Raw genomic sequence first — 23,730 nt, forward strand, 5'->3', positions numbered from 1 at the left:
TTAAAAAAAAAAAAAAATCCACTTTCAATTGAAGGAACCCACTGTAGTCAGTTTCGGGAAGGGAAAATGGATGTCTGACTTCTGGAGTTGAGGAAAAGATGGGAGGGGAGAGAAGCATCCTATTCTGCAGTCTGCGTGCCCGCGATAGGTCTAGGGACAACAATCCCCATGAAGCCTCTGGCCCCCACTGCCCGTAGCCAAAAGCCCGTGTGCCGCGGAGCATCACGGATTTTGTAGTTCTCTCCCTGTTGGCATTCTGCCGAGGGCGGCCACAACCAGGAGTGCGGCGGGGAGGCGACAAGTCGCGGTAACAGGTGGCGGTGTGTGTGTGTGTGTGTGTGTGTGTGTGTGTGTGTGTGTGTGTGTGTGTGTGTGTGTGTGTGTGTGTGTGTGTGTGTGTGTGTGTGTTCCTTTCCTGGGAATTCCAGGTGGCGGTGTGTGTTGTGTGTGTGTGTGTGTGTGTTGTACCTTTCCCTGGGAATTCCAGGTGGGGTGTGTGTGTGTGTGTGTGTGTGTGTGTGTGTGTGTGTGTGTGTGTTTACCTTTCCCTGGGGGGTGGATCTGTGTGTGTGTTTGTGTGTGTGTAGAGTGGATCTGTCATAGAGGCACACTTTGAAGACCCCCGGTAGTGGGGAGCTGGGACTGTCCCTCCTCAGGTAGTGATGTCACAGCTCCCATCCGCAGTCCCTCGCTGCCCAGAGGTGCCCGAGCCTGGTCACCACTCCCCAACCGCCAGATCCTTAGACTTGGAGTGAGTGTGGGGAAGGGGGCAAAGGCTCAAGTTCTGGGGGTGGGAAGACAGTCTACAGCTCAGCTTGTGAGACAGGGAACCAAAGATTTCAGGGAAGGATCCCCCCCCCCCCGGGTTTTGAGCTTGGGGAAGGTGGCAAGGTGCTTGTGTGGGGGTTTTGTTTGTTTTGTATGGTTGGTTGCTTTTGGTTTTTCGAGACAGGATTACTCTGTGTAGCCGTGGCTAGCGTGGAACTCACTCTGTAGAAAAGGCTGGCCTCGAACTTGGAGATTCACCTGTCTCTGCCTGTGTGTGTGTGTGTGTGTGTGTGGCGGGGGTGAGGGTGGGTAGTAGTGTGTGTGAAGCATAAGCAGTGAATGTCTGTCCTCAGTCTTGGCTTCAGTGGGTTTTGCAGTGATGGGATGGGAAGTAAGAGGTGGAGCAAAAAGTACTCTTAGAAGTTCAGGAGGAGACTAGTTTCTAGTTACTTGGCCTTGGGAATAAGGGATGGGACAGCAGGAGGGGGTGCCAGGGAAGACAGGGTGTCTGGGGGAAAGGGTGAGAATGGATGAGGTGGACAGGGACTGACTGAGAAAAGAGTTTCAAGAAGTGGCCAGACCCCCTGCTGCATTCCCTCAACTCAGTTTTACTCTGTTCGCCTCTAGACAACCCATCCAGCCTATGGTCCCTACTGAGCAGCCCTTCTCCCCAGGCCCTGGGGAGTGTGGCAGGCCTTTTCTTTTGGGCCAACAACCGGCACCCAAATCATGATGTGGAGACTTAATATTAGTTATGAATGCTTGGCCTTATCTTAGGCTTGCCCACAGGCTCTTATAACTTAATTTAACCTGTTTCTCGTCATCTACATTTTGCCTCAGGACTTTTTTTTACCTTTCTTTCATTCTGTATGTCCTACTCTCTGCGTCCTATGTGTGTGTCTGGCTGGCAGTTGACTGGCTGGCCCCAGGTATCTCTCTCTCTTTTTCTCCCTCATTCTCTTCTTTCTTCTCCCCCAAGCCTAGATTCCTCCTCCTACTTGCTCTCTCTGCTAGCCGGCCCCGCCGTTTCCTCTACTGCCTAGCTATTGGCTGCTCAGCTTTTTATTAGATCAGGTACCTTAGGCAGGAAAGGTGAAACAGCAACACATCTTTACATAATTAAATGTAGAACATCTTTGCCCAGTTAAATAAATATTCCACAACAGGCCTAATGAGGTATCCAAGTTTCCCAGGGCTCCATGAGTTTCAAACTGTTGCCTGCTCTCTATCCCCACCTCTAACCCCATAGTCTTCTCTCTGTTTCCTCCTTGTTACCCCCACTTCTGACCTCTGGGGAAAAAACAACACTGATTTATTTGGTAATAGAAAGTCAGAGTGGAGTTGAGGTGTGACAGAGGATTGCAATCTAGGTCCTTGTGTCAGTCCATACTTCCATCCCCAATGCAAACCCAAACCCTGGGCCAGCCTGCAATCCTGTCCTGTGACCTGGGACCCACCCATCACAGCAAGTCACTGCTTCTCTTTGTTACATGCCAGAATTAGGGGTATACAGTGCATAGTGAGTGCCTCTTTCTATTTTCTACCCTGATGGGTCCAGCAGAGTCTTGAAGGCTCCAAAGGATGGGGACTTCAGGGTCTGGGGCAGGTGAGGGCTCACACCTGGGACATGCCCCAGTTCTGCAACTCTACAATGACTCGGATTCAACTGCTGCCATTATGGGAGGTTAGCCTGAGATGGGGGCTTACCCAGAGACAGAGGAAACAAGATCCAGCAGAAGAGGGCGACAGAGACCCAGAGAGAGGCAGACAGACAAAAACAGAGACCCAGAGGCAGAGAGAAACCAAGACCCAAGGAGAGAGGGCGATAGAGCCTCAGAAAGTGAGACAGACGAGATCCTGAGAGAGTGAGAGGGGCAGAGTCCCAGAAAGGGAGAGGGGTCATAGACCCAGAGGGGAGGAAATAGAGACCTAGAGAGAGAGGGACAAAGAGCTAAAGAAAGAAGAACTGAGACCAGAGAGGGAGACAAAGCCCCAAAGAGAAAGGATAAGACCCTCGCACAGAGAAAGGCAGAGGTCAAGGAACAGACACAGAGAAAAGAGGAACCAGATTCCCAGATTGGTGGGGACAGATGGGAGGACACTCAGAGAACGGAGAAACAGAAACACTTAAGTGGGAACGGGACTTGGGATGAGAATATGAACCCGCGTGGCGTCTGCAGAGGGAGGCGACAAGCCAGCGACCGCAGCAGCCCCTGACCCGCCCTCTTCGCTCTCGCAGGCGCCTCCTCCCGCCGCAGCCCGCGCCCGCCGCAGCCGCTGCACTTGCTTACTGCCGGGTCCCGTGCCTAGGACCGCCCAGGGGGCGGAGCGCACCAACTCGGAGGTGTGGTCTTTAGTCCGGCTCCTCCCTTCATGCTGCATAACCCCACCCCTTGCCATTGGCCCACCTATCCCAGTGACTGAGAAGCTGTTGCTGGTGCTCCTGGCTGCGCTCCTCTGTGCATGTACCAAAGCCCACTCCTTTACCCATCTCTTGGCCCTCCTGCCCGCAATATTTGTGGTTTAGGCCTCATTCCCTTTCCTCCATCAGCTGGAAACTTTTGCCCTTCCTCAAGGCCTCGTGGACCACCCCCCCTGGGGCTCTGACACGGAATCTCTCCATTCCAGCCCTGGCCTCCACACCCCGTGTCCGGCGAAGCAATGTTTTTCCCCTAACAGGTGTCTCATTTCCTGTTCTCCATCTCGCCAGCCCGACGGCTCCTGGAGCTCTGAATGCTCATTTTTAACCCTCCACTTCGCCATACACTTATTAGTCTCATCTTCCTCTGACCACTGAAGATGCTTCCATCCCGTTATAGACTCTTCTGCCTGTTTCACTTCCCATCCATCGAACCCTCTTCCTAACGGAGTCCAAGTTTGCAGGAGGACCTGATGGTGCATGTCTGTCATCCCAGCTACTAGAGGCTGAGGCAGAGGCAGGATAGCAAACCTAAGGCTTGGACTCTACAGCTTGCAGTCTCGGCCCCTCCCTAGCTTCCATCCAGAAGATCCCAGGCCTCTCCTTCCACCCCTCTCCACTGTCCCAGTGTCTTCCCTTCGCCTCTCCCCAGTCTTTTTTTTTTTTTTTAAACAGGTTCCATCTCCACCTCCAGTTCTGTCCGCCCCTCTCCCCCAAGTGAGACCCTTCCCCTCATTGTCCCGGCCCAATGTTATTAATTTCTTGGCCTTCTAATCACTGTTAACCTAACCAAAACCCTCCCCTGCTCAGGTCCTGCCTGCCATGACTTTAGGTCAGTGACCAGTTTCCAGTTTGGTTTCTTTTTATCAGCTTCTTCTACTGTGATTTTTTTTTTTTTTTTTTTGAGATAGAATCGCATGTCACCCAGGCTGTACTCCATCTCACTCTGTAGCATGACCTTGAATTCCTCACCGCCTCCCCTGCTCCCCTTACCCCCCCCCCCCCCGTCTCCACCGCACCTGCCTCTTTCTCATACCTGGCTCCTAGGTCTCCATTTTCGATGTGCTGCTGAGTTAGGCATTTTTAGGGTTCCCTTGACGCCCCGCCCTCTTCTAGGTACGACCCAATCCCTGAGCCTTCTGTGCAACCCCACCTCCTCTAGCTAGGCTGGGTCGGAGTCCGTCTAGCTGTGACCCCGCCCAGTCCCTCAGCCCAATCAGCTCCTGTCCTCCCTGCACCTACCCAATCATGCCCTTTTCATCCATTCATCATCTCCTGTCATCCAATCACGTTGGCCTTTCCACCCGGACCCCGCCCCCAAGACCCTGCCTCCAGCCCCACCTCCCCGTCCAATGCTGAGCTCAGTGTGCTTTTGGTCGTTCCGCGGGCGCCAGGAGGCCGGCGAGCAGCAATTGCAGTCGGCACCAACGCCGCAGCCGCCCAAGTCTCCGCCGCCGCCGCTGCATTCAGCAGTGCGCGCAACCCGGCCCTGCCGCGTGCCCGGCGGGTGCTCCGCTTTCCCGCGGGCCCGGGGGCCGGCGCGCCGAGCCATGCCCCGGGCTGCCGGCGGTGGCCATGGGGCGGCACGGCGGCGGCGGCGGCGACAGCGGTAAGATCGTGATCAACGTGGGCGGCGTGCGCCATGAGACGTACCGCTCCACGTTGCGCACCCTGCCGGGGACACGGCTGGCCGGGCTGACCGAGCCCGAGGCGGCCGCGCGCTTCGACTACGATCCGGGTACGGATGAATTCTTCTTTGACCGCCACCCGGGCGTCTTCGCCTACGTGCTCAACTACTACCGCACCGGCAAGCTGCACTGCCCGGCCGACGTGTGCGGTCCGCTCTTCGAGGAGGAGCTGGGCTTCTGGGGCATCGACGAGACTGACGTGGAGGCCTGCTGCTGGATGACCTACCGCCAGCACCGCGACGCAGAGGAAGCGCTCGACTCCTTCGAGGCCCCGGACTCCTCGGGCGCCGCCAACGCCGCCAACGCCGGAGGCGCCCACGATGCAGGCCTGGACGACGAGGCAGGCGCCGGAGGCGGCGGGCTGGACGGAGCAGGCGGTGAACTCAAGCGCCTGTGCTTCCAGGACGCGGGCGGAGGCGCCGGGGGACCTGCCGGGGGCGCGGGAGGCGCGGGCGGCACGTGGTGGCGGCGCTGGCAGCCCCGCGTGTGGGCGCTTTTCGAGGACCCCTACTCGTCGCGGGCCGCCAGGGTGAGCGCGCTCTCCGAGCACCCTTAACGATCCCAACCCCACTGCTCCCGGAGCCCTCCATCCCAAGTTTACCCCCCCCCCACGCCCCGGGCTCCCCAGTCCTATGGAAGCTCTTCCTCCTGCAGCTGGAGTTCCCTGCGCCCCTGCAAACACACACCTCCCGAACCTTCAGCGTTTCCCGGGCCTTCCAAACTCCAACCCACTGTTCCAAGTCATCGTAGATCCTGGGAAATGGCTCCTTACCCAAAAATCTCCTGGGCTTCCCTGACAGTCTCACCCCGCCTTTCCCACACACCTTCTGAGACCTTCAGAATTTCTCAGGCCCAGAGAATGTCCTCAGCCTCTCCAAAACTCAACTCGCTGTCCCTTGCACACCCCGAAGCCACTTACTTATTCCTGGTCCTCGGTGCCCAGGCCTTATAAACACCTCCTCCCGTGTCGTCGTTGCCCCAGATCCTCTGAAGTCCCCTCTCTAACTCTCCCTCTTTGGGGCCCTCCCTCATTCTCCCTGGGCCCAACTCCTAGATCTATTTCTCTCTGACTTTGGACCTGGCTGTTTGTGATCTTCTGCTCTTAGCTCTCATAATTCTAGAAGATCCCCACCCCTACAGATCCCTTAGGGCCTTACTGAACCTCCAAACTACTGCTTCCAGTCAGGACAGTTTCCCCACGACCTAGCTGCAACGTTGAGTCCGAAGGTGTGTGTGGGGTCCTTTCTAAATTCCCCTCCCCCATAGAGCTCAGAGCCAACTCCTCTTGTGTCTCCAAAAGGACCCCCGTGCAGTATACCTCTCCTCTAGCACCCCCAGTGTGTGTCTTCTCCCCGAATTGCCCCCAGTTTGCAGCATAACCCTTCCCTCCAACTGTACACTTGTCCTCTACCTCTGGGATTCCTTTCCATTTCCATTCCTCCCTCCCCAGTTACTCTTTCTTTCTCTGCCAAGTGACTTTCAGAAGTTTGAGTCCCCTCAAATCTAGAGACCTGTCTCCTGCTACTCACCCCCAAGTCAGCTCAGAAACTTCTCAGATGGTTTCAATTCCCACCCTGTGCCCTCTTGAGATAGCTCAACCCGGTGGGTTCTCCCCTCTCAGCCTTGTGCCCCCCTTCTCAAGCTCCCCCTACCATCACTCCTCTATTTGCCTCTCCTGATATAAACCCAGAACCCTAGAATCTACCAGATTCCCTCAGAGGTCTCTCCTGGAAAAGTTTGTAAGCCTCAGTAACTTCCCAGGCTTTTTGGATACCCTTCCTAAACTTCCTCCGGGGCGGGAGACCCTGGAGGAGGGTGTGCGGGAATAGCAAGGGAGTAAGTTCAGGAAAAGAGAGGACACTAGCAAAAGTGGGGAACAAAGAGCCACTCCTCCCCCCTCCCAAGTCGTGTCCCCCCCCCCCCTCCCGCCACCGTGCCGCGTCCTGGGCCGGGAAGGACGCAGAGCCGCAGTGCCGCATTCGGGGTGGGGGGGGGGTGGGGGTGGGGAACGGACGACCGGAGGCTTCGCATAAAGTTTTAGTCCCCGAGAAGCGCTGAATTAGCGACATTTGGGGTTGAGTTGGGGGGGAAGGGGAAAGAAAGAGGGGTAAGAGGGACATGGCCCCAGATGCTCCTTCAGGCCCCCGATCATCTCCCCAACTCGGGGGCTTGGGGCACCCTTCCTTCCTGTGACCCTATTGAAGGGAGCTGAGACCGAGAGGAAGTCTTTGGGTGATGTTCAGACTAGGGGTCCAGAATGGCTACGAAGGTCACTCAGCACCTATCTATTTTTTATTTATTTATTTATTTATTTCAATGTTCGCTGTGTGCCGGGTACTTTCCAACTTCCAGGTGGATCTTCTTGCAAGTTGGGAATGCAAACCACCTTGGAGCTCAGGGTCCAGCCCTCCCGGCTCCGCTTTGCTTCCTTTATAGAGCCTTGGTACCCTCCCATGCCTTCTGCTTCGGAGTCACTTCAGGGGAACCAACCCTCCACCTGTGCATTGCAACGGGTGCCCACGCTTTCTTGGGCTCCTAGGAGGGAAGGGGTTAGGCAAATTATAGGCCCAGTGGCCTTTAACTGAGAAGCTGAAGCCATAGGAACTGCGGCTGCGTGCCGGCTTGCAGCGACTCAGCCTGGAAGGAGTTAAGAAGGCCACTGCGGCTGCGCACTGCGGTGGGGAGCTGTCCGTGGTTCTGGCCGCCGCGCTCCCTGCTCCGGGCCCGGCCGACCCGCCCCCACTGCAGTACCGCAGCCTGCTGGTTGGGGGCAGGGAGGCCCCGGGCATGCGCTCTGCGGAGACCTCTGGCCTCTTGTCCACTGCAGAGAAACCAAATCGGTGGTCTGACTGACCACTACTGACCACTCAACCAGCTACCCTAAGGCCCAGGGCCTACTCACCCCCCAGCTATTGGACTCTGACCCAAAGTCTAGGTCCCTGAATTCACCTCTCCAGAACCGTAACCCCTCAACATCACAAGGCTTCTCGGTCCTCTTCCCACTTCAGATTGCCCCACTCGGCCTTCTTTGCTTGAGGTTAAAAGTGCAGATCCCAATCCCCTTCCCCATTTTACAAAACAGCCATCCCTAGGGCCTTGGCCCCCTATCCCAACTTCCAGATCCTGATCTAGCCCCCTCCTTCTCACTGTGTAGTGTCACCCCCGCTTTGACAAAGCATAAGCTACTCACCCCCAGTTATTGGACTTTGGCCCAAAGTCTAGGCCCCTGAATTTACCTCTGCAGAGCCGCAACCCTCCCCATCCACAGGGCTTCTCTGTCTTCTTCAGCTTCCCCCACATTCACTCTTTCATTCCATCCTGCACTGCCCCTGGGTCTCTCTGTTTTCAGTGGGACACTTGCACTGGGGTCCTTAGATCCTAGCATTCTCTGACCCCCTCATCCCTGCCCCAAGTAACTGATCCACTGTACCCTAGTAACAGCTCAGATCTCACTGTGTTCCAGGCACTCAGCCAAGCACTGTTTTTGGAAGCAAGCCCTCTGTACACTCACCAAATCTTCATAACAATTCCATTAAAAAACAAAATCCAGATCCAGAAAGCTTAACCCTTGCTCCAGTTTGGTAAATTCAAACCCAGGCTTTTGAGATGGGCCTAGTGGCATGCAGGTCTGCCATCCCAGCTAGTGGGGAGACAGGAGGACTATAAATTCAAGGCCAGCCTGATCAAATTAGTGAGATCCTGCCTCAGAATAAAATAAAGAGGGCTTGGGATATATCTCAGGGGCAGAGTGTTTAGCCAGCTTGCATAAGGCTGTGGGCTGCATCCCTGTGCCACAGAAATAAAATCCTGTGTTCCCGCCTGCCCTCTCCCTGCCCCAGCTCCAGGTTGAATCCCAGACTTCTGAGATGTTTGTAATGTGGTAGTCCTTCTCAGGCCCATCCCCAAATAGAATTTTTGGATCCTTCTGAGGAATCTCCATCTGGAACCTAGAAAGTGCTCTTTCCTGGGTCAGCTGTGGCAAGCTCCCACCCTGGGCCTCTGTTTCTTCCTCAGAATGGGTAGTTAGAAGTGGTAGGACTGTTAAGTGGGGACACTTGGAGTCACAGGGGATTTGGGTCCTGAACTGGGGAACGGGACGGCACCAGAGGGTCTTTATAGACTGCAGCGATATAAGCATGCTGGTCATTCCCATTTTCTCTCCCATGCTCCTGCAGTATGTGGCCTTTGCCTCCCTATTTTTCATCCTCATCTCCATCACCACCTTCTGCCTGGAGACACACGAGGGCTTCATCCACATCAGCAACAAGACGGTGACGCAGGCTTCTCCAATCCCTGGGGCTCCCCCAGAGAACATCACCAATGTGGAGGTGGAGACAGAACCCTTCTTGACCTACGTGGAAGGCGTCTGTGTGGTCTGGTTCACCTTTGAGTTTCTCATGCGTGTCACTTTCTGCCCGGATAAGGTGGAGTTCCTCAAAAGCAGTCTGAATATCATTGACTGTGTGGCCATCTTGCCCTTCTATTTGGAGGTGGGCCTGTCAGGCCTCAGCTCCAAAGCTGCCAAGGACGTGCTGGGCTTCCTGCGTGTTGTCCGCTTTGTTCGAATCCTGCGCATCTTCAAGCTGACCCGCCACTTCGTGGGCCTTCGTGTACTGGGCCACACGCTCCGGGCCAGCACCAACGAGTTCTTGTTACTCATTATCTTCCTGGCTCTGGGGGTCCTCATCTTTGCCACCATGATCTACTATGCTGAACGCATTGGTGCCGACCCTGATGACATCCTGGGCTCCAACCACACCTACTTCAAGAACATCCCCATTGGCTTCTGGTGGGCCGTGGTCACCATGACCACCCTGGGCTATGGAGACATGTATCCCAAGACGTGGTCTGGGATGCTGGTCGGGGCACTGTGTGCCCTGGCTGGAGTGCTGACCATTGCCATGCCGGTGCCCGTCATCGTGAACAACTTCGGCATGTACTATTCACTGGCTATGGCCAAGCAGAAATTGCCAAAGAAGAAAAACAAACACATCCCCAGGCCTCCACAGCCTGGCTCACCCAACTACTGCAAGCCTGACCCCCCTCCTCCACCCCCACCACACCCCCACCACGGCAGCGGTGGCATCAGCCCACCACCGCCCATCACCCCTCCCTCCATGGGGGTGACTGTGGCTGGGGCCTACCCACCTGGACCCCACACACACCCCGGGCTGCTCAGGGGTGGTGCTGGGGGACTGGGCATCATGGGATTGCCTCCTCTGCCAGCCCCTGGTGAGCCCTGCCCACTGGCTCAAGAAGAGGTGATCGAAACCAACAGGGCAGGTGAGACTGGGGTTGGGATTGGGATAGCGGGGAGACCTGGGGGGAAGGCGGGCAGGATTGCAGAGGCAAGGTGTCTCTTAGGGTCAGGCAGAGTGGGGAGGAAGGCTAGAGAGGAGGCAGAAGGAGCCACAGAAAGGCCTCCATGTGCAATTTGCAGCCAGGCTTCTCTGAGAGACCCCTGGACAGGATTCACACAGTGATGGTGGTGTTCATAGAAAGAGACTTGGAAACCCAGTTATGGTGGTGCATGCCTCTCATCCCTTGGTGGCATCCCTTGGTACCATCCCAAGTATGGGAGGTAGAGGTAGGAGGATCAGGAGTTCAAGGCTAGCCTGAGCTACATATCCCTGTCTCAAATATTATGAGGAAAAAATAAAAAGAGAAAGGGAAAGGAAGGAAAGGAAAGGAGTTAGGGCAGGAGGGTGGAGGGGGAAAAGGAAGAGCAGGGCTCAGCAGCACTCCCTTATAATTCCAACACTGGGGAGGCTGAGGCAGGAAGGTCAACACATTTGAGGCTGCCCTGGGCTACATACATATGGAGACCCTGTCTCAGGAAAACAAAACAAAACAAACAATGGCTTCCTGGGCCACTGGTCCACTCCCATTCTTAGAGACCGTTTCCGAAGAAAGAGATACTCCTGTTTCTACTTGAGAAGAAAAGGGAAGAGAGAGTTAGAAATAACAAAGAAAAAGGAATGAGAGCCAGGCATGGTGATGCAGTCATGTAACCCCAGTACTTAGGAGGAAGAGGCAGGAAGGTCAGGAGTTCAAGGTTGGTCTGAGCGACATGAGACCCTGTCTCAAAAAGAAAAGCTGTCAGTGTAAAACACAGGAGTCTCACATAACTGGCAGGAAGGCTGGGGGCAGGCCTGTGCACATCACAGCATGTAACTGGCAGGCTGTCCTGAGGGCCAGAGCTGGGAAGGTGACACAGTTGATCTGCCAAGTATCACCATCATTTAAGAGAGGGAGACAAATGGAATGGGCAGTCAGCAGGATAGAGTTCAGGACCCACCCACAGGCAAAAGGGAGAAGCCCGCAAAAACCAAGGGCCAAAGCCAAAAGGGCTCTGCAGGCAAGGCTGCCAGGCAGGGTCTGCAGAGAACAGCAGTGTCCCAGAGAGTTCTTTCTACCAGAAGAATCATCCGTGTCTAGTTGAGCACACCTGCTATCCCAGCATTTGGGGGGCTGGGGCAGAAGGATGAAGTGAGTTCAAAGCCAGCCTGGGCTATAAAGCAAGACTATGTCTCAAAAGAATTTGTTTAAACAAGAAGTCAGGCCAAGTAGAGGAGGGAGGAGATGAGAAAACTGGTGGTTGTGCCTGATTTTTCGTGTTGTATGTGTCCTGGGGGACTCTGTTTCTTTCAGGCAGTGACTTGGGTGTCCTGAAGGAAGGAGGTGAGCCCCCCCCCCAGGCCTTAAATAGGTCAAGAAAATGAGCTAGTCTGCCCGGCCCCCCATCTTGTCCCTTAGCCACTGACCCAGTTTCCCATCCATTAAAAATAGCTCAAGTCAGAGCCTAGGGGACCCCCCCTCCCCCACTGTCACCTTCCCAACCCTGCCCCACCCTGCCCTTTGCAGCACCCCACACTTGTCCCTAAGCAACCACTTCACAGCCCATGACACCCTCCCTGCCCCCTGCCAGTGCTCGCTCAGCACTTAACGCTGGCTGTGCCCAGCACCCACCTTTTGTTTTTTGTTTTTTCTTGGAGGAATCTCACTATGCAGCCCAGGCTGGCCTCAAACTCAGAATCCTCCTGCCTCAGCCTCCTGAGTGATGGGATGAGCACCAGGCTGACAGTGACCACAGCAGCCCCAGCCACCCTCCCAGGACCAGTCCGCACATTCACAGGTTCACACGAGGCCCAACTGCCACTTTCTAGTACTTGCCTTGGCCCTCAGCTAGTCACTGTCCACACTCTCCATCCACTTCACCCCACCTTCCCAGCCATCCTACCAGCAACCCTGTACCCATGCCCAAGGCACTCTACAATTTCTGCCCCTCCAGTGCTTTCCACTGTCACCTTATCCCTTCAGTTTGTCCTCTGTCTGTGACCCTTCACCTTGCAGTAGACCCCCGTCCCAATGGGGACCCTGCAGCAGCTGCACTGGCCCACGAGGACTGCCCTGCCATCGACCAGCCAGCCATGTCTCCAGAAGACAAGAGCCCGATCACTCCGGGAAGCCGGGGTCGCTACAGCCGGGACCGAGCCTGCTTCCTCGTCACTGACTACGCCCCTTCCCCCGATGGCTCCATCCGAAAAGGTGAGGTGCCCTCCAGGGGCTCCCCTGAGACCCTTCCTTTCTCCCCAGCCCAGGGGAGGGAGGAGAGGGGATGGGGGAGGTGCCGGACTTCCCTCTGTTTCCCCTTCAGCCCCAAACTGCCTCCTTCCCTATCCTTCTCCTTCACCTTGAGCCCCAAGTTTCCTCACCTGTCTTTATTTCATCTCCATCTTCCCCACCCACCCTGACTCTCCGGCCTCTTCCCTCACCCCCAGCCACTGGTGCTCCCCCACTGCCCCCTCCATACTGGCGTAAGCCAGGCCCCCCAAGCTTCTTGCCCGACCTCAACGCCAACGCAGCAGCCTGGATATCCCCCTAGTGGACGAGCCCCCTTCCCCCTAGGGTAAGTAGTTCCCCACCATGGCCCCCTGACTCCCCTTCCTTCTGTACCTCCGACTAACCTCTCTGAGAACATGCTGTCCTACTGACCGAGACCCTCACCCATGGTGAACAGCTGTACCCACTTCCTGACACTGACCCCACCACCACCCCAGGACTTGCCTAGTCCTCACTAATACTCCAGAACTAACCTAGCCCCAACTCCCAACTCTGACCTGCTCACTCCCACCCCCACCCCACCGTTGACTCTCACCTGTCTGCATCCCTCTCTGGGTATTTTTTATCCAGTCACTAATGTAGGTTGTGTGCCTGGACACTACGTGCAGGATGGAGTGAGCCAGGTGACTTCTCCCTGATTCTAAGAACGGGGTTCAACTTGAGAAGACTTAGTTCCCCAGGGGCTTTCTGATGGCCAAGTAGAAAACAGATATAGACCTATCAGGAAAGACAGGGACATGAGAACTAGGAAAGTGGGGCCATGCTAGAAGCCAGGAGATGGGATGAATGGAGCAGATCATGAAGCTGGAAGGAAGCTAGATGGGAATCCAGGGACAAGAGGATAGGGACCTGGCCAGGACCAGGTCTGTGGAGATGAAAGGTCAGTCAAGAGGGATAAGAAAAGCCAAACATGGTGGTACACTTCTGTAATTACAGAACTTGGATGCTGGGGCAGAAGGATTGTGAGATTGAAGCTAGCTTGGGCTAGAAAATAAGACCCTGCCCTCACCACACCCCCCAATTTCTTGTTTTAGCTACACTTTGGGGTGATTTCTTACACAACAGAGGTAGCTGTTACTTTGCTATGACTGTGGGTAGGCAAAACCACAGGCAACTCTGGGAAACCTGTCTGAGAAAGTGACATGAGACATGAAAAGGATGAAAAGGATCAACCAGGCAGACAAAAGGCCAGGTGCACAAGCCCCGAGTTTTGTGTGTGTGTGTGGGGGGGGGGGCTGGGTTTGCGCCTTGGCTGTAAAGCTCTGCCTAGAATCCCCCAGTGAGGGGTTCAGTGGTGCAGCACCTGTTTAGCACATCCTAAGTTGTACTTACCATACTGCAAAAAAGAGAAAGAGACTGAACTGGGGAAGGGGTGGGTGCAAGAGACATCAGTGGTGGGCAACGCCAGCTTCAGCCTAACACAGATGAGAAGCAGCCTGAAGGTGTCTATCTACCACCTACTCATTCTAGAAACAGCACAGCACCTTCTTTATAAATATAAACACATGAAGAATCACTGCCCTCAGCCTAAGGCTACAGCCCCGGTGTTCCAAAGACCCCCAGGGAGTGCCAACTGGAAGCAGACAGGTGTGAGAACCTTGGCTTCGGGCTCATAGCCCAGAGGGGCCTGTGTGCCTCTCCTATACCCGCCCCCATCACCCTCCATGTCCATCTCATCACTCCTTCCCTCCTTCCTCCCATCTCACCCCCCACCCCTCACCCCCGCTTGAACCTGGACCTCTATTCCTTACCCTTTGTTGAGGGGTTCCTGGTAGGATGGGGGTAAGGCAGAGTGTGTGGGAAGCCAGGGGTCCCAGTGGGGTGGGTGAGGCCCCTTGCTTTTCTTGCATATGACACCAAAATCCATTCACTGAACTCAAATGATGGCTGGAGCTGATGGGGCTGACTGAATTCTCTGCCCGAGTGTTCCTCTACTGCCCTGCCTGCCTCTCTGCCCCAAGATCTTCCCTCCTTACGAGCCTGTCCCCGTTCACCCTCTGACCTCCTGATTCCCATACCAACCCCATTCCTCCCACCCTTGGTCCCCCCCTCCCCTAGCCACCCCGGAAGCTCCTTCCATATTTGATGTCTCTGGCTGCCCCCATTTCACCGCTCCCATCACCCCCTGGAAAACACCAGAAAGGAGGAAGACATCCAGGCATTTCTCCGTTCCCCCAACAGTGAGCCTGTGTTGGGGAGCACCCCCCCCATCTGCCTCCCATTCCCTATCCTTGACTCTCTGTATTTCTGTCCCCAGCTCTTGTCACCGCCTGAGACCTCGAGAGACCCTCGGGTTCCCCCTGTCCCTCCCCCCCAGGTTAGCAACTGGGAATGGTGGGAGGGGGTGTCCCTGAGACACCGGGCTTCTGTCCTCCCGACTCCAGGCACTCTCTTCTGCAGTTAGAGTGCCACCTCCCAGCCTGGGGTGCTTAGAAGTCAACCCAGGCCCTGATGCTGGCAGAGAAAAACAAACAAACAAACAAACCCACCCACCCACCCGAATGGTCCTAATGTGGGATCCCATGAGCTGTGTGACCTTACTGCTTCCTGTCACCAGCAGACCCCATCCAATTTTGGAATCCTCCACCTCATCCCATGTCCTGGACTCTTGAAAGATGTCCATGCTGAGTGTAGTCCAAGGCTGGCTACCTACCTACTGAATTTGAAGTCAGCCTAAGCTAAATAGTGAGATTGAGGCCAACCTGGGCTACATAATTTGAGTCCAGCCTAAGCTATATAGTGTGTTCTGGGCCAGCTTGTGCAACAGTGAGACTGAGAGCAGCCTGGGCTACACAGTGAGCTCTTATCACAAGGTCCCAGGGAATCTCCTCCACCTCCCTGCACCAGGTCCCTATCTCCCCCCTGCGCAGCCCCCTCCACCAGCTGCTACCTCCACCCCGGCCCCTGCCGCCCACCATCCCACCTCGCCAACTGCTGCCTTTGGGCCTCAGACCAGGGGACCGTGGGGAGGGGGAGTAGAGGGGAGGGTAGGCTGGGTGGGGAGACTTAGTGGGCACCACCTGCCTCCTAATCCTGTCTTTCCCCTTCCCTGTGTCTGCACCTTTTCTGTGGATGCTGACTGACTGCGATTTCTTCACCTCTCTCTCCATCTCCTCGGCCCCGCCCATCACGCCTATGGGTGTTTCTCCCCTTTCCATCCTTTTCTCTGTCTCTGTGTCCCTGTTTGGGGTCTCTTTGTACCCTCACCCTGGCTCCCATCCCCATGCCCCCTCCCACCCTTGTCTCTGCTCCTTCCCCAGGTTACGAGAAGTCCCGCAGCCTGAGCAGCATTGTGGGCCTGAGCGGGGTGTCCCTGCGCCTCGCGCCCCTCGCCACTCCCCCTGGCTCGCCCCGGGCCACGCGCCGAGCTCCCCCAACCCTGCCCTCCATCCTCTAGCGCTTCCCTCCCCTCTGTGGGGGAACTGGGGGTGATGGGAAGGTCGAGAGGAGCTGGGAGTGGGGGGTGGGGAAAGGGTTCTTTAAAAAATGTCATTAATAATATGCAAAAGAGATGATGATGCCAGCAGACACCCCCGGCCTCTCACTCCCCACATACTAGAGAACGCCCCAGGATAGAGGGGGCGGAGCCGGAGCCTGTTCTCCCCCAACTCTCTCCCCTCCGAAAAAAAACAAAAAAAGCAAACCTCAGGTCTCCATGAGCCATAGGACACCCCTCCCATCGACTTCTGTAAATAACTAAAAGCTGATTCCATCTTGGGGCACCCACTCCAGTTTGCATGTCTCCCGGACCCCCTCTTCAGCAATAAGCCGCCAGGAGCTGCGTGCAGAAAGTTGGAGGGGAGGCCGCTGGGAGCTTCTGGGGTCGGGGATGGCACTTTAGGGGTTTTCCTGATCACCCACCAAAAGGGCGACCCACTCATCACTATCGATTCAGGAAAAACAAACACAAATCCCTCTAGGAACATTAGGGAAAGGAAGGCAGGCTATCAGCCGCAGCCGTGAGGAGCTCAGCTGGGGGGTGGGGTTCTGCCAGCTGCTCCCGGGCTTGGAGGACTCCAGCTGGTGCGTTCCACCTACGCCCCGCCTCCAGGGATCTGCTCCCTCTCTTCACTGCATGGACTTAGCCCTCCAGGCCCAGAATCCTCCACCGCACCCTGTCCCCACTCCCAGAACATGAGACTAGCATCCTAGACTTCCGGAGATTGACCCTGGCACCCTGCATTCCCATCCCCGCACACTCCGACACCCCACACTCCATCACTCCACCCGTCCACCACTGGCCTTGCCTGCACCTCGGTGTTCTTCCACCCTCCCAGACCCTTTGCACACCAGCTCACTTCCAGACTCCAGGACCTGACCGTCCTCATGACCCAGACATTGCCCAGACACACCCATATACATTCAAGCTTCCTCCAACCCCAGACAGCCCTGACCCCCTGACGTCATACTCCCCAGTCCCAGGCGCCTCTGATGTAAGGCCTTCCCCGACAGGCTCCGCCTGTCTGATTCCAGGGAACTCCCACCGCACCCAGCATCTCGGTCTAGACAACCCCCTCCTCAAAGCCCCTTCCACCGAGATGGTGCCAAAACACAGAGTTTCCCAGAGCGTGGGATTCCTGTTCCCTCGTGTGCTGTAGTTTGCAGAGTACACAAACAACCACGTGTTTAAAACATGTACGCTCCAGGCACAAACGCAGACCAGCTGGTGCGCACTGGCAGCGCAGCGGTTGGGTGTTCACATTGAAAGCAAGTGAAGGACAGTCAAGCACACAGCTTGCCTAATGTGCTAAGGTCCCGGGGTTCAATCTCCGGCAGCCCCTCTTCCCCTGAAACTGTCCCAAAGTTATCATAGGAACTGTGGCCCGCGTGGTGGGAAAAGACACGCCCACCTCAACTAGGACCTCATCTTCCCCCCCCCCCCCCCCGTGTCCTGGCCCTCCACGTTCGCGGTGGAAAACTCCAATTCCCATCTTGGCTCCAGTATGCTACCTCCCCCAAGCCCAGAGACCACACTGGTCCCAGAATCCTAAACAAACCCCTTTGGAGCAGGGTGATCAGCAAAATTAGCAATCTCTCCCTTGTTCCCACAGCCTCAGGGAGCCCTCCCGCTGCCACCAGAGTGTCGGTGAGAGAGTCCTTGGGCCCAATTCTTAATGCAACGATTCCTATGCAAGGGGCATTTTGAGTCCCCACCACCACCACCTCCAGCCTTCCCTTGGGACTTTAAACCCTGCTAAGACAGGGGTTGAGGGGGTGGGGTGGGATCTGGTAGGGGCAGGGCAAAGGGCTAGGGGACTCCAGACATCAGGGTATGAGGTGAGGACTCCTAATATTGCCAAAGGGTTTATCTTCAAACAGCCCCTATTTTTCCCCCCATCCCTTAAAGAGACAAATGGGGTGGAGAAAGGGGGCAAGAGTCCTTTTTTGAAGGTACCAACCACTTCCCACTGTCTCCCCCTGCTCTCCAGTTTCCCACACGTACCCAGCTTTTTAGTTAAGCTTTTTTTTTTTTTTTTAAAGCTACCATCGTTATAGATGTCTACAAAACGTGATTTATGGCCCCTTCATATCTCCCAATTTACCAAACAGTGTGGGGTTCGGGGAGGGAGAGCCAGAGCCTGGTCTCCCTTTTCCCCACGGCCGCCAGGGTGCCTGCAACTGCACGCATGCGCTGCATGACGCGCCCCCCCCACACGCATGCGTCGCGCACCCCTCCTGCGCTGGTGGGGGGACGCACGGGCTGGGGGCGGGGCGATGGGGAGGAATGATTGGCAGGGGGTAAGGGGGTCTTCCTGAGCTCAGCAGCTCCCCTCCTTCCCCACACACTCACAGCAATAAGTTTCTCTACTTCTAGTGGGCGGACGGGCCTAGCCTGGCCTGGCGCGGGAGGGGCTGGCCAAGGGGCGCTCTCAGGGATGGGGGCGGGTCTTGAGTCTGGGGGAGGGGAGGTCTGCAACTCTGGTGCTAACAGGCGGGTCTTCCTGACCCACCCGCAGGCAGGCAGGGAGGGGTCGGCAGGCTCCTCCCCCAAGCCTCCCCCACGCCCATCCAGGGTGCATGAACCACCCACGCAGAAGCTGCCGCATGTCAGCCCTCCCCCACAAAGAAACAGTGTCATGCCCCTCCCCAGCCCAATAAATGATTCCTTTTCATTTAGAAGTGGCTTTTGATTTGGTTTGGGGTGCACAGAGGGAACTTAAAGAGTAGGTGGGAGATGGGCTGGGTAATGCAGGTCTGGGCAACAACTAAGTTTCCCAGAGTCCCCAGTAAGGGGTTGAGATGTGGCTCAATAGTAGAGCCCCTGCCTGGAATTCCCCCATGGGACCTGATCTTTTGGCCTCTTTGGGCACTGGGACAAGTGTCTATCTTGGTTTCCTTGACGACAAGCATGAACAGCCTTCCCAACTAGAATGTAAGAGAGCAACAAGTTTGTGAACTTGAGTCCTAGAACCCAAGGGAGAGTGTCCTGGGTATGCAAGGTGCTTATGATACTGTTTTCATGTGTGAATTACCAGCTCTGAAGCCAGACTGTGTGGGGTTTGGGTACCCTGAGGCTAGTGGCTCAACCTGTTCCTAAACTTTGAAAGGGCCAGAAAGATGTGCTTTACTCCCTCAAAGGCGCTGAGGAGACAATGGCTTGCCTAGTATATAGTAGGATCCTTTACTTCTCATTGCACAGTAAATACCCAGTCCCTAGGAAGGATCTCACATATTACAACAGCCGAGAAAGCCCCTCACACTCTGGCCCCCAAACAGAAACACAGCCATGGTGAAGGATCCAGTCAGGTGCAGTTTATTTCTTCAGTGCCTGGAGCATGAGGGACCTGATGGGCACATAGATCTTCCCCCATACAAGAGGGCAGGACACTGGGAGAGGATGGAGGTCGCCTGCCTGCTTTCTGCAGGGGACAGGCCTGAAAAACGGGAGCTGACAGGATATGCTTCCCATCCGAGCTCATTCTGTCCCCTCAACAAGAGTGACCACCCTTGCCTCCCTGCAACCTAGCTCCTTGGTTTCGGGCCTTGATTTGGAGTCCCCCGTGGGCGGAAGTTCTGGGGTTCCAGTAGGGTTCATCAACGCCAGAAAGTGCCAGCGGGCAGCATCATTTCAAAGTGCAAGCCAGGAGGGACACTGGGACAGGCTCTGTCCTTGGGACATCTAGGGCAGACTGGGTCACTGGGGTGTGGCAAGGGACGGAGCCTCAGGCTCCTGGGGTGGTGCGGGCCCACGCTCGGCCCCCTCTGCTTCCTCCTCATCAGAAGCCACGCCTTCCTCCAGCCTGAACACCTGGCGCACTGTGCGTGTGGTGAAGGTGAGTGGGCCACGCCTGTGGGAGAAGAACGCACAAGTGACAGGAAAGAGGGGGTCAAAGATGCAGACAGAGATAAGAACACAGATGCAGAAAGGTAAAGATAAGGACAAGAGAAGCTAAAATCAAAGGCTGGTAAATGGTCAAACAGGTGCAGATGGCATGGCAGCACCTGAGCAAGACTGAAAAAGCTCAGGTGGGAGGTCAGGGTAGCCAGAGCCTCCTTCCCACCCCAGGGTTTTATCCGCAAGCTGGCCATCCAGGACAGGTCTTCTCTCCTCTTCTGGGTGGCACCAGCATGTGGGTGGCTTACCGGAGCCTGTTCCTCAGCGTGGTCACCTCCCGGTTCATGGACTCGGCAGACTCTGTGACATCCTCCAGCTCCCGTTGCAGTCGCCGCCGGCCAGCCTGCGCCCGCGATGCCTCCTCCTCTGCTTCCTCCAGCTGTCGCTTGAGCTGCTTCAGCCGGAGGTTGCCTTTCTCCAGCTGAGTGGAAAGAGGGCACCAGGTCATTCCCATGGTGTCCCCCAGTGCCTAGAGCAGCTGTGGTGACCTACTGAGACCGTCACAGTTATGGCAACAAAGTATGCAGAAGACATCTGGGTGTTGGACAGCTGAGACCAGGCACCTAGTAATCCATGGAACAGAGAACTCCTGGTCCTCCCCATGAGATCCCCCCCCCACTTCATTGCTTGTGGTCTTTGGGATGCAAGAGCATATAGAAGGCAGGACGGAAGTAGACAGGAACAAGCCTCTGGGGCTGCAGTGTTTGTGAGCCCATCACTCATGATGGGGTGAGGTTTCTTGGTGATGCACCTGTTTTCAAGTCACTCATGGTGACCCCAATAAACTCACTGGCTTACCAAGCTGGCCTCGTGGAATTAGTTCCTTGGCCTGTCAGCACCCCATCTGGTATAAACATGTGGCTCCTGTAAGTCTTGTGACAGCACTGGAGGGACACTCAGAGCAGGCTCCTTCCCCTTACAGTCCTCCTTTGGCTTCCCAGGACTGCTGGGTAAGGGGCCAGCCCTAACATAAACTTCCTCATGCCCATGTCTCTGAGGAACCCAGTGACCACACCAAATTCACCCTGATCTCCCCAGACACTGCCACCTCTCTCCAGGGAAAGAACACATATCATGTGGCTTCATTTGTCTAATGAGGTACAGGCTGGTCTTGAACTCATTATGTAGCTAAAGATGACCTTAAACTTCTGTTGGTCCTGCCTTCATCTCCCAAGTGCAGTGCTGGGTATCGAAACCAGTGTCTTGTGCATGTTGGGTAAGCACTGTGTCAAATGAGCCACACCCACCCTACATTTCTTGTATCCCTCTAGCTATACTGATTCATTTCTGCTCACTTCATTTCTTCAGGGCCTTTGAGCCTCCTGCTCTTTCCACCTGGCTGTTCCTCCCCTGTCAGGTCTTAATTCAAATGTCACCTCCATAACCCTTTCCAAAACCCAACCTGGACAAGACTCTCCATTCAACCTATGTCTTCATTCTTTTCTTTCACAGCCCTCACCAGAGTCTGGCATTATCTTTGTTTGGTTGTATGTATAATACCTTTCCTAGGCTGGTAATATGAGCCCTGTGAGGGCCAAGACCTTCTGAAACCTTCCCAGCACCTTATTTCTAATGCATAGCAATGTGCCTGGCACAAAGGCCATGCTCAATAATCATTTGTGGAACGAATAGCAGACAAGGCATAGCAGAGCTCTTAAGGACACGGGGACTCTATCTGAAGTCACATACAGGCTCTGTCACCTACAGACTACAGGATATTTTTCATTGTTGCTGTTGGTTTGAGAAGGGGCTCCCACTGTAGCAAGGCTCTCCTGAAACTCATAGCAATCCTCCTGTCTTTGCTTCCACCATAGGTGAGATGACTCACTGAGTCACCTGCCAGGCCAGGCTAGCAGTGTCATTATCTTGTTTTGATCCCACTACCCACTGTTTGTGGTGATGTCAACAGCTCACCTGGTCCCGGAGCTGGTCAGCCACCCTGCGCTCTTCGTCCACCTGAAGAACCACCTCCTTCAGTCGCTTCTCAGCTCTGCGCACCAGCTTGCCAGAGAGAATGCGCTCTCTAAAGAGAAGAGCCCAGGAAACACTGTCACCACAGCATTTTTGGTGCTGTCCCATCCTTGGGTATCTTCCCTCTTTCGTACCTTCTAGCTGCCTCCCACTCAGCCAGACATAGGCACCAGGCTTCCTTCTGCGGGACAGTTATGTTCCTAAAAATGTCTCCTGTGATGTTGATGGTTTTGAGACAGGGTCGCGTGTAGCCCAGGCTGGTCTCAAACTCACTATGTAGCCAAGGATGACCTTTAACTACTGATCCTCCTGCCTTCACTTCACGCCCCCTCATGCCCAGTTTATGTGGTGCTGGAGATGAAGCCCAGGCTTCCTGCATGCTGGTCAAGAACTCTGGCTCAAGTGAGGCCCAGCCCCACCTGCCTCTGTATGTGTGTGAGTGTTTCACCTCCCTCAGACCAAGGTGAAGATGATGAACTGGAGATCAGGAATCCCAGACAGACTGTCTGTCTGATCTGTTTTTCTGTACATCACATAGGGGTCATGGGCATCACACCAGTATAGATGGCAGCCAGGAACCTACAGATGTAGACTGTGGCGCTCAGGCCCACGGCGTCTCGATAGCCAGGAGATGCCTGCTGCGTTGGAAGATTCCTTATGATGAATTTGATGAGCACCACAGCTCTTGAGAGGTATTACAGGTGGTTTATTTACCGGAAACTCAACTTCTGTTGCCATTGCTTCTTGCTTCATATATATATATATATATTTGTGTGTGTGTGTGTGTGTGTGTGCTCTCATTTGTGCCCATGTGTGCACACGAGTATGTGCACGTATGCATGCCATATCATGTGCTTTGGAGATCAGAGGACAATTTTCAGTTATTCTCCCCTTCTGCCATGTGGTATTCAGAACCTAGTGGCAAGCTCACATCTTCTGGTTGATTGTTGGGGGTACAAAGGTTCCGGCACCCACAGCTCACTAGGGAAACCAGGAATGTTAAAACACACAAGGACCTCTCCACCCAGAAGGCTAGGAGTGGATGTTGGTAATGACCTGGTTGCTGTCTGTGGCAGCACACCTCACCCACCTTTTGCTTCAGAGGCAGATCTCATCCAAATTCTCCAGAATGATTACCCCAGACTCTTCCCTCCCCAGACCTTACCCGTCCTTAGGAAGATGTCACGTGTATGTTATGCCTGCTGATGATCTCTATGCTATCTCAGGGACCACACGAGATGCTGGGCCTTTCAGCTATGGAACCCACCCGCATGGTCACACACACTTTGTAAAGGAGTTCTAAGTCACACCTTCAGCTTCATTGTGCAATCAGAATGGGAGCGATTGCACTGATTCTTCCCTGGAAACCGTTGCCAAATTGTACTGTGTTTTAAATATGCCGGCAATGAACCACCTGGCATCAGACTCCCGAAGTCAGTCTGCACTGGGTTTTCAGTTGATGTTTTCTTTTGTTTGATACTTTTGTTTGTTTGGTGGGTTTTGTTTTGTTTTATGGGACAGCTTTGGCTGACCTGAAACTCTCTATATAGATCAGGCTAGCCGAAAACTCACAGAGATCCACCTGCCTTTGCCTCTGAGTGCTGTGTTCAAAGTGTGTACCACACACCTAGCTTGATGGTTTTTTAGTTTAGGGTTTTTTTTTGGGGGGGGTGTTCAAGACAGGGTTTCTCTGTGGCTTTGGAGGCTGTCCTGGAACTAGCTCTTGTAGACCAGGCTGGTCTCAAACTCACAGAGATCCTCCTGCCTCTGCCTCCCGAGTGCTGGGATTAAAGGTGTGCACCACCACTGCCTGGCTAGTTTAGTTTTTCAACACAGCATTTCTCCATGTAGCCCTGGCTGTCTTGGCACTTACTCTGTAGACCAGGCTCGAACTCACAGAGATCAGCTTGCCTCTGCCTCCCAAG

The 23,730-nt window shown here is 55.0% G+C and overlaps 2 protein-coding genes across 2 annotated transcripts in view; one reads left to right on the plus strand and one right to left on the minus strand.

The window, feature by feature from the left end:
• The first annotated feature begins 4,539 nt into the window (after positions 1-4,539).
• Positions 4,540-15,895, plus strand: Kcnc3 (potassium voltage-gated channel subfamily C member 3). The gene is given in 5 exon segments (XM_027420784.2): positions 4,540-4,652; positions 4,654-5,404; positions 9,051-10,158; positions 12,229-12,423; positions 15,759-15,895. Coding segments are annotated over 5 exon segments (2,304 nt in total).
• A 3,347-nt stretch (positions 15,896-19,242) lies between these two features.
• Positions 19,243-23,730, minus strand: part of Myh14 (myosin heavy chain 14) — a 56,039-nt gene continuing 51,551 nt past the window's right edge. The window contains exons 38-40 of the mRNA XM_035447108.1: positions 21,749-21,857; positions 20,083-20,255; positions 19,243-19,787 (exon numbers count right to left, since the gene is read on the minus strand). Of these exons, the coding sequence (XP_035302999.1) occupies positions 19,634-19,787; positions 20,083-20,255; positions 21,749-21,857 (436 nt within the window). The 3' untranslated portion in view covers positions 19,243-19,633. The remainder of the gene's footprint in view (positions 19,788-20,082; positions 20,256-21,748; positions 21,858-23,730) is intronic.

Source organism: Cricetulus griseus, chromosome 6 (assembly GCF_003668045.3).
Source record: "Cricetulus griseus strain 17A/GY chromosome 6, alternate assembly CriGri-PICRH-1.0, whole genome shotgun sequence".
Lineage (NCBI taxonomy): Eukaryota > Metazoa > Chordata > Mammalia > Rodentia > Cricetidae > Cricetulus > Cricetulus griseus.